Source organism: Lepidochelys kempii, chromosome 1 (genome assembly GCF_965140285.1).
Source record: "Lepidochelys kempii isolate rLepKem1 chromosome 1, rLepKem1.hap1, whole genome shotgun sequence".
NCBI lineage: Eukaryota > Metazoa > Chordata > Testudines > Cheloniidae > Lepidochelys > Lepidochelys kempii.
In genome coordinates this window covers 164,603,068-164,614,026 of record NC_136380.1, presented here as the reverse complement: position 1 = coordinate 164,614,026, position 10,959 = coordinate 164,603,068, and the positions used below count along the sequence as shown (strand labels likewise).

General features: G+C 44.5%; 1 protein-coding gene across 1 annotated transcript; it reads left to right on the top strand.

Moving 5' to 3' along the window:
* Positions 1–4,923: 4,923 nt before the first annotated feature.
* Positions 4,924–5,301, top strand: KCNE2 (potassium voltage-gated channel subfamily E regulatory subunit 2). Its single transcript, XM_073328565.1, has one exon. The coding sequence runs from the start codon at positions 4,924–4,926 to the stop codon at positions 5,299–5,301; it is 378 nt and encodes a 125-aa protein (XP_073184666.1).
* Positions 5,302–10,959: the final 5,658 nt, after the last annotated feature.

Here is a 10,959-nt window from a genome sequence, read left to right as displayed (position 1 = left end):
ATTCAGCTCCATGTTATCTATCTAGCTAATCACAGAAAAAAGAATGACTGGCTAGCTCAGGATTTAGCAGTGTTTCACGGTGACTTTCCTCTCAACTACAAGTGGTTGGGCTTGGATGCAGGAGCCGCGGACAGAGCTGGATGGAGGCAGAGACACCACACGTCCTTCTGTAGGCCACCCACCACTTGGAGTCATGTGATTTCATCTGTATCTCAGCTTTGATTTTTTTTTTTAGTAAGTTTCTAGTCCTCATGGTTGTGAAGAAGACATTGAAAAGCCTAAGCATAACCTATATAGGGACATCTGCTTGAGTCTGCCAACAGCCTGAACCAGTAGCTTTGAGAAGGGTGAACATCCCTGTGCTTCTCACTAGAGTGGGAACTCCAACACCCAGCACGCTGGCATGGCTCCACAACAGCCACCCCAGCAGATACACCTTGGCTGCAGAGTAAATAAAGGGACCCACTTGCTGCCATCCCTGCCCATCCGCTGGGGAAAAGGGACCCCTGTTGTTGTCCCTGCTGCACCCAAGGGAAGAAGAGCCCCTTGCTGACGTCCTTGGTGGAAGGAGAGGGATCATGCTGCTATTCTTGCCTCTCTTAAAAAGAGAAGGGGGGTAGGAGGTTCCCTTGCCACTGCTACTCCAGTTGGGGACTCCACAGGGGCCCCTCTGTCATGGTGTCCCTATGGCCCTGGATTGCCCTAATTCAGCCCTGGTCTCAGGGTGAAAGGCTACAGCCTGTGTTATGCAGGAGGTCAGGTTAGATGTCCATGGTTGTCCCTGTGGTGCACAACAGAGAGAATCCTGTTGCCAACTACCTACTACTTGTGAGCTCTAAGGCCATGCACACAGGAAGCAGCAAAATGGAAGCAGTAGCTGTAAAGGCTGCTGGGAGCCCACCAGCACTAGGACATGTTCATGCAAGGAGAGTCATCCATCAGAAGCAATGGCAATAGCCATGGCAATGTCGGCAGCCTGGCACTAACTTCAGTGGAGCTTCGCCAGGGGCCAATGCTTTTTTTAATACCAAGAGCATTCATTTGCATGCTCTGAGCAGGTTGATCGTATGGTACTAGACTACTTGTGCTTTTGTCTAGCTCCTCACAGGTTGGTGTGTTGGAAAACCTATTTTCTCTGGGAATCGCTTAGGGGCAAAACGCCTTGTAAAATGGCAATGCTCTTTTGGGGAAGAACTGTCCCTTACTAGGTATTTGCACGTGCCTAGTCCAATGTTCTGAGCTGGGGCCGATGCATCCTTCTCCTGGCCACAGACCATTACAAACCTTCACAACAAAGAGGTCTCGGCCCCATTGGAGTAAATCGCTGCTATGTCTAAGGTGTGACGTAAGGGCTTTTCAGCTCGGTTTCTGCACGGTGCTTGTTCAGAAGCAAAGTTAATGTGCAATTCACTTTTTAAAAAATGAGTTTCATCCTCTTGCCTCTACCAATGGTCTCCCTCCAGGTCAGGGTCGAGACCATGTTAAAGAGACCAGCATGGAGAGGCTTGCCCAGCTTCTGCCTGTGCTGTACCTGTTCTACGTGAAAAACGAGGACTTCGCCGTTAAGAGCTGTCATCAAGCTGACATCTTTCATGAGCTTTCCTTTGGAATATAAATCATTGCAAAGAGGAAGTGTAAGGAGGGGTAGAGGACTTCTGGAGGATCTATCTGGTAGACATCAGAGTAGGAAGCTGATGAGAGGTGAAGGTGTCTGCACCTGAAAAAAACAAAAATCCCCCAAAATTAAATTAAAATGAGGGTGGCTGTAGGCCGTGGTCATATAGGTGCTGCCATGGGCTCAACATGCCAAAAGGGTGCTGTGGCTCTGGGAGGAGATCCACTGCAAGAAAACTGGATGTGGCCAGAAGACCTTCATGCTTGAGGAGCCCATCTCCTGCAGTGTGAGCTCCAAAAGGAGGCTGGATGGCCAATAAAAGGAAGGTGCACCATCTGAAGCACCTAGGGAAAAGGCAAAGGAAATGGCAAGGCTGGGGCAGAGGAACTGGGAAGCTAAGGAAGGAGGAATCACAGAATTGTAGGACTGGAAAGGGATCTTGAGACGTCTTCTAGTCCAGTCCACTGCATTCAAGGCAGGACTAAATATTATCTAAACCATCCCTGCTGGGTATTTGTCTAACCTGCTCTTAAAAATCTTCAATGATGGAGATTCTACAACCTCCCTAGGCAATTTATTTCAGTGCTTAATTACCCTGACAGTTTGGAAGTTTTCTTAATGTCCGACCCAAACTGACCTTGCTGCAATTTAAGCCCATTGCTGCCATTTAAGCCCATTGCTTCTTGTCCTATTATCAGAGGTTAACGAGAACAAATTTTCTCCCTCCTCCTTGTAACAATCTTTTATGTGCTTGAAAACTGTTATCAGGTCCCTCCTCAGTCTTCTCTTCTCCAGACTAAACAAACCCAGTTTTTTCAATCTTTCCTCATAGGTCGTGTTTTCTAGACCTTTAATAATTTTTGTTGCTCTTCTCTGGACTTTCTCCAATTTGTCCACATCTTTCCTGAAATGTGGCACCCAGAACTGGACACAATACTCCAGTTGAGGTCTTATCAGCACGGAGTAGAGTGGAAGAATTATTTCTCATGTCTTGCTTACAACTCTCCTGCTAATACACCCCAAAATGATGTTTGAAAAGAGTAAGAGCTGGAAGGATTGGGGGGGGGGAGAGGGGGTGTGGGGAGAGGGAAGGTACTTATAGTCGTGACTTGAGGAGGGAAGGAAGGAAAGTAGAAAATTCTACTCTTCGGGTGACAGTACACCAGCTGTGCAGAAAAGGTCTTTTACTGTGTCTCTATGCAGTATTCAGCACATCACGCTGAAGTTATTCAAGGGGCCTTTTTTTCATTTTTTAAAAAACACATCTTGACCCTTTGCCTATAATGTGGAATCATGGATCAATACAGAACAAGTGATGTCAATTTATAATCTTAAAAACCTTCATGGTGTTCTTTTAAACTTTATAGTATTACAGTAGTTACAAACTCAAAGGGTGTGGTACACTGTTAGCCGCTAAGATTACGTTAGTTTTCAGCCAATATTTAACTTTCCAGTAAGATTAGATTTAACGTTTCATTTACTATAAACATAGAATCTAGAGTACAATGTGGTTATTTCACTGTCCAGTATATAGCTTAGTCCAAGCTGCCAGTTTCTTGAAACTGAAGATTTTTCTCTTCCCTTCAAGATTATTGTAACATTAGCAAGTGAAGTTTTAAAATCTCAATTGTTGCTGTGAATTTCATTACACGAAGGCACAGAAGAGGTAAGTTTCTTTTATAATTCTTCATTTCCAATAGAAAAATCTTTTCCACAGGAAGTCATAAATAATAAACAAAATGGAATGTTCATGACAATTTTTAATTGTACTTATTTTCACAGAAAATTAATTAGGTCACCTTAATCTTACACAGTTGTGTGAATATGTGTGTTCACACACACACATGCACACACACACCCATTCAAGGAAAAGATATGTGATAGTAATAGGCCATTTAATTGAGCAGATGAAGACTTAACAAGATCCAGTGGCTGGACGATGAAGTTAGAAGAATTCAAATTGGAAATAGGATGAAAATTCTGATCAGAGAGGATAATTCCTCATTGCAGCAGCTTACCAAGGGATGTGGTAAATTCAGCATCACTTTAAGTCTTTACATTGAGATTGAATTGGATACTCTAGCTCAACCACAACTCATTGGGCTTGATAGTTTTTATGCATGCAGTAGCAAAGAATAATATCCACTGAAGGAATTACTGGTTGAAATTCAAAGGCCTGTGTTATGCAGGAGGTCAGACTAGATTATCATAGTGGGCCTCCCCTTCATGTCTTAAATATCTGTGAAGTTGTGATCCAATCACAGCTTTTTATTTTATTTTAAACAAGAAAAAAAACCACCCTAAGAAATAAACATTTTGTTTGAGCTTTTAGACAAAGAAAATCTAAAGTTACAATTCCCACCGCAATCATGATACACCACAATGCGCAGAGAGAAATGCAGTAACGTGGCATATTGTGTAGTAGCATCAAATATTACATATACAACTATGGGCATATCCTACCCCTGGCTAGAGGGGGACCTCTGGCCATGGACTTGGTGTGGTTCCAGTATGTAACAAGGGCAAAATTTGGAGGGGGCGGTGTAGGGGGCTGTATTTCCAATGAGATGTTCCAGCAGCAAGAATGGGACAGGTAGGGGCACATATTCTGGGTTGGGACTACAGAATCTGCTACTTCACGCTCTTCCCATTCTCCCCCCACCCCACCTGGGGGTGCAAAGGCCACAGCGGGTACTGCAGTCACTGTGCATCAGTAGTCTCTGGGTAATAGCTCTGCAGCAACACCTGCCTGAAGAGCAGGATTCCTTCCTCCTGTCCCTCACTCTGCCTGGCACTCAGCTAGCACTTTGGCCGGGCGGGGGGGGGGGGGGCTACATATTTGGATATTATGCTCTTACAAATGCATTTGTGTGTGTTGCGTTTGGGTATGCCAGATTTTCATTTGTTTAGATGAAACAAGAAATGGGTGGCTGAACTCTGTGTCGATATACCTTGTGTAGCCCCATTGATTTGAATGGCACTGTCCTGGCTGCTAGTCAATGCAGAATTTGACCATTCCTACTGAGCCAAATCCTAACGGTCTTACTCAGCTTTTACTGAGTCCTAACTTAGACAACGCTCTTCAATTTGTCAGAGTACAGACTGAAACAGAACTTAACTAAAAATTGAGTAGAGACCCACTTGATCCCCTAAACACATGGTAAAATGCAGACACTTGGGACCAGATCCTCAGCTGGTCTAAACTGGCACTAAATTTTATGCTAACTGAGGGAATTGACCCTGCAGTTGTTATAGTACAGAATTAAAAATATCTATATATTTGTTTTCAATGGCAGTGCACTGGAAATATGGTGGATTTACGAAACTTCACCCAGATATTGGAAGATGTTTTCAAAAACACATTTCTTAACTACATGAATAACTGGCGCCGGAACATGACAGAGGAACAAGATGCGCTGCAAGCGACAGTTGATGCAGAAAACTTTGATTACGTTATCTTGTACCTCATTGTAATGATTGGAATGTTCTCCTTCATTATTGTGGCTATCCTTGTGAGCACGGTGAAGTCAAAGAGGAGAGAGCACTCTAATGACCCGTATCACCAGTACATTGTTGATGATTGGGGTGAAAAATATAAGAGCCAGATTCTGAATCAAGACGACTTGAAGTGTACAATCCATGAAAACATCAGTGTAAGGGAGAAAACAACCCCTAGATTGCCTTGATTTCTTGGAGATCAAGGCAAACAAACCATAAAGCCATGTACGTAATGTACTGTTTTCACTAGGATTCTGAATTGCCATCACATTGTCTGATAAATAGCCAGAGATGTCTAGGTATAGATCGTTCCAGAGAAATTAAATCTACTCCTTCACTGTGAGATTTTTGGGTGAGGCTACTTAGTCGGCCATCCGAGAAAGAGAAGTATTCATACTCTAGTTTGATTTTCTATTCTGCTTGACACTAGAGAGGCATGAAAACACCTAACAAAAATTGCCCCCAAACTATGGGCAGATTTAAAATCTGGATGTGGATCTGACTCTGAATATCCCAAATCGAAATAATGGACAAAACCAAATCCCCAGATCTGAAGACACGGGAACTTCAAGGTGCTCAAAATCCGGATCATGATCCAAACAGGGTAGCTGGAGCTCATCTCTTACAATATAATAAAATCTTGTAAAATAAATTTACACGTAAACTGTCTGAACAATATTGTATGGTGCTAGCCATAGGAGATAACCTAACCCTCCATCCATTCAGCATGAATAACATTGATCTTACAATGCAAATTCCCATTAGTTCTCAATTTGATATTCTTCCATATCCAAGACAAACATTTAAAATACAATACCTCAAAGAGTCCAGTTTTAATGCTACAGAACTCCAACCTCATCCTTTAAGCACCTGCGGGTTATCTGCACTGGGCACCACCCACCTTCCGGGGTTCCACCTTTGTGCCTGAAGTCTTTGGAGAACCAAATCTTTCTCATAAAGCCTGGTGCTCTCTAAAATGTATAACCCATTCTTCCTTAGTTAGTTGTCTTAGTTAATCCCTCCTCTTTTTTATTGTCCAGTGGAGAAGGCTGGGAGATGGGAGACCTGTGTTATACCCACTTTTCAATGTTGTATGTGGCAGTCAGGACCCTGAGAACCAGTGAGGTCATGTGTGTGTGTGTGTGCGTGTGTTCACACATGGAGTGGTGTAAGGATCCCAAGCGTCGGCCCGTACTCCTGCCAGAGACACAGGCAGGGGTGAAAGTAACTGAGGCCACTTACCGGTACGGGGTGGCTCTGGCCCCCGGAAGGGGTGGGGCCTCGGGTGGAAGGGCCGGGGCTGGGCGGGGTTAGCATCCCCCAGCCAACCCTTCCAATCCGGCTGGCCCGCACCGCGCAGGGCTCCCGTGTTGATTTAAAGGGCCCAGGGCTCCAGACGCCCACTGCGGCGTCCGGAGCCCCAGGCCCTTTTAAATCGCTGGCCCTAGGGCAGCTACTCCCTTTGCCCCCCCCCTCCCCGTCTGTCCGTCGGCGGCCAAAAGGGGCAGCAACATTCAAGCACTGCAAGGTCCTTTGCCACGGCAGTGCTTTAACATGGCTGCCCTTTCCCAGCCCCCACCCCCGGTGGCCCTGCCGGTACGGACCCTACCAGCAGGGCCGCCGACAGGGGAAGCAAAAGGGGCAGGGACATTAAAGGGCTGCTGCGGCAATGCTTTACTGTGGGCTGGGTATGGGCTGGTGCGGGTTCTTCCCGGTACGCAGTACCGGCCTCTACCAGCTCACTTTCACCCCTGCACACAGGTGCACTTTTTAGGTTTTCTTCCTGCATGGGAGGGGATAGGTGGGTGGGTTTCTGCTCAATGTGACCAGGTTTCTCGAGGCAGAGACTACGTCTTCTCCTATGTTAGTAAATCCTCACCAGGCTGGTGCTCAAACAATAACTATAGGTGGAGTTGGTAGCATCACCTATCATTAAGGCACATAGGAAAAGGGGGTGGGAGCTGGGTGCAGATGGATAGGAGCAGACAGGGAGGAGGCAAGAGCTGAAATGGGGACCAGGAGCAATGGGGTGAACAGGAGAAGGGCAGGAACTGGGTGGGGGGGGGTGGATCGGAGCAATGAGAGAGGGAGATACGGTGGTGTTGGGATGGATAGGAGCAGAGAGGGACAGAAACAGGCTGAGGGCACAGGCGCGTATCTGGGTTTGTAATCACTATAACGCATTGCCCTCCAGAGCTTGGAATAGAACCCAGGAGTCCAGAGTCTCTACATTTCTCTGCCATCAGCAAACAGCTATCCTGCTAATGGCTGGACCGCACAGAATGTAACACTCTATTAGTGCTACCAGTTATTCCATTAGCTCAAGTGGTCGAGGTCTCTTGTGTGGATCTAAAAGTCCCAACCCTGCTGATGAGTGATGTGAGAGTCAATATGATTCTACCATGATGGGATTTCTGGTTCCTCAATTTGTTTTATAAAAAAAATAGGAAAATACATTAAAAATAGTACATGAAACGAATGTGAAGGCTGCAAAGTCAAGCACCCAGAAGTTAGGAAATACCAGAATTCAGATTGCCTGAGCAACATTAATTCAGCTCCAAGTGTGTATGTGTTATGATACAGTCTTTAATTACATAATCACAAACTATTTTTTCCACATGACCCCTACTTCATTCAGTGCACAGAATGGACCTGTTCTGGGATGAATTAGGGTTGTGTAGTGGGTGAGGCTGTTGTGTGCAGCAGGGCCTGCCCCTCATGCTGGGCTACTTAAACCAAACTTTTCACAAGTGGGCATTAAATGTGTGTTCCTCATTTTTGGCTGCCAGGCTTGAAACCCTGAGGACAGATGTGCAGAAGTGTAGAATGCTACAGCTCCACCTGAAGTCAATGGGAGCTCTGCTTTGAATATATAAAGTGCTACAGAATGCTAAGTACTTTGAAAACTCAGTCCCTACATGTCTCAAGTTAGGCATCCAAACTTAATTAGTTTCAGCACCTACAGGTCTTCCCTTTGCGAGTTTGTTACTCATGGGATTCAGTGACAAAACAGCCTTCTGAAAACTACACAAGAACGCATTTAGTAGGAACAATGCATTTAGAGAAAAAAGGATTTTAAAATAACAGTTTTCATGCGTCTGTCTGTTCTAAAATTTTACACTGTCCTGATGGTGAACTAGTCAGACCTAACTTCTTTGGACACCCCAGCGGGTGCCTGCACAATTCCCCAATCTCTTGACCCTTTAAAAACATTTATGGTCCTCTTTATCTCCTGTGTTTCATGGCTTTGGCCCTGCTCAGTTTTGTAAGTTGGTACCAGGAGGTAGAACCTTCACAGCTGATAGTTTAGGCATTATCTCTTAACAACATCTATGTGGCGGGGTGACCACTGTTTCCCTGCCTGCTTGTTTTTCCTGGCAGCCCTGTTCATCCAGGATAGTCATATAGTAAACATCTCAATAACCAAGCCAACATACAGTATTCATAAATTACTACAGAGCAATTCCAAATTCATCATAATAACATATATCCCAAGATGTAATACCTCAGGGAAGTGCAGGCCATGGGCAAGACACCATTTAAGTCACTCTGAAACATGATTTTTAATGGAATGGATCCTTTATTTCATAGAAGGTTTCAGTGCTGAACATAATATGGTCATAGTGAGGGACTTAGGCTCAGATCCTCAATGACATTTAGCTAAATACACTTGAGAATGTGGGCTTTAAAATGCTCCCTGTGCAGCCTCCTCTAAATAAATTATGCAGCCTGAAGCTTTACCAGGATTTTCCTGGCAACAAACACTGGATCAATACATCCCACCATGTTAGTAATATCATGTAAAAAAATTTTCCGCGATTTCTAAAGGGCTAGATTCTGACCTAGACCACACACCTGGGCAGGAGGGTCAGAACCCTCTTTGCTACCTGAGTTATAGGCTACCTGGGCATTGGGTGTGGGTGGCCAGGGATGTGGGGCACTGCATGCCTGTTTCTTTTTCCCCACCCCAAGTAGGTGGTGAGAAGTGAGAGGAGCTGAGGCACCAGGTTGGGGATAATAATTTACGGCTGGTAAAAGCTAGAAGCAAATGACTACGCTTTGGAGCAAGGAGGGGATTGAGGCTCCCAGCACCACAGTTCATTCTCTGCATGACTCCTGAGGTGCTGCAGCAACAGGTCCCCCTTACTATGGCCTGTGACACTAAGACACAAAATAGTCAGGACCAAATTCTGCTCAGGCACACCAGTGTAAGACCACAGTAACTTCATGTACTTCACTGATTTACATAGGTGAGACTGTGAGCAGAATTTGTCCCTAAACTTTTGCCAGGGCTTTGGTCTGTGAGCTGAGCATGGTTTCATTGCACACACATGGAAAAGGATAACCACAGGACATGAAAATCTCTTGAGAAATTCACAGTTTAGGCATTAATTTTTCCATCACTAGAAAGTCCTGTTCTATTTCTATCCAGGTTACTTTGCTTAAGGCCTTCTGTTTCCATTTAGCTGCCATTTTACAGTGAGCAGCTATGTGTGTCTGGAATAACAAAAATACATCAGAGTCCAGCAGGGGTGAACTAGAAAGACAATACTTGTGCTATTCAAGGAATGCTGTCAGGTCGAAAATCATGTATTGAAAATAATAATAATATATAAATATAAATAAGACATAATATGTCATGTAGGGCTACATGGCAAACCAACACCATTTGCTATTCAAACCGAAGGAGTGTTGCAGTTTTTTTGCATGTAATTCATTTAGGTTGGACATTGAAACTATAGAGATTATCTGCCTTGCATGAACTCTTCAAACATGGAGGGACAAATGCACTATCTGGGTGAGATCCTCAGCTACTGTAAGGTGACTTTAGCTTTATTGCTCCTCAGCTGTATTGACTTCACAGGAGTTGTGCCGATTTACACTTGTTAAGCATCTGGCCCGCATTTACTTAAACCAATAACATGTATAAAATTGTATCAGAGCAATTCTTTGAAAACATTCTTTAAAAAGAAGCAAACTGCCCACATTTCCTGGTTTCCTGTGTTCCTGGTCATGGTATCTTAGGACCTTCTTAGAAAAGAAAACAGGCAGTGCATAACTGGGTGACTCTCTCTGGCTCCCATTAGCCCAAGGCTAGGAGAGATGATCAAGCAGCTGGAACACTAGACTAGGATTCAGAAAACTTGATTCTGTTCCCTGCTCACCCACAGTCTTCTTTTGTGAGCTTGGGCAAATTAATCTGTTCTATGCTTCAGTTCCCCACGTATAAAGTGGGAATAGCACTTCCCTACCTTGGAGCGGTGTTTGTAAGGATGATGTCTGTTAATGAGTAAGAGGTCCTCAGACATAAAAGTGGTGGGGACCATAGAAGTATCTAGATCACTATTTGGGGGCGGGGAGAGGGGTGCCTTGTCTTGTGTTTCAGGGACAGATAAGGTGATGAGATGGGTATAGCACTTCAACCTGAACTACCAGGTACAGGTTAGTTCCAACGCAGATCTTAGTTAAGATTGTCTGCAGCTAATGGTCAAACTGCCATAGTGTATAGGGTTTAAAGGTCAGCTAGCACAGATTCGTGTCAAAAGCATGTATCTACCTTACACAGACGGTGCATAGGCACCTATGAATGTGGGATGTTGTGGGTACTTTAACTCTGGATTTCTTCTTTTCAACACCTGTAGAACAAGCTGTCCACGTGTTCTACCAGGTGTCATTCTAAAAGGAAAAATTCCACATTATCACTGTTAATAATATACATGGTGTTAAGTGTGCCAAAACGTGCATTGTGCACGTTTGTTTTATGGAGGTATAGCGGAAAAAAGGGTTAACAGCTAGATATCACTGTGGTATGCTGGGAGCTGTAGTTTGCCAGCTGTAAGACTTCT

Bases quoted from the DNA above. Each gene is read 5' to 3' on its own strand.
- KCNE2 (XM_073328565.1), top strand. From the start codon at position 4,924: ATGGTGGATTTACGAAACTTCACCCAGATATTGGAAGATGTTTTCAAA.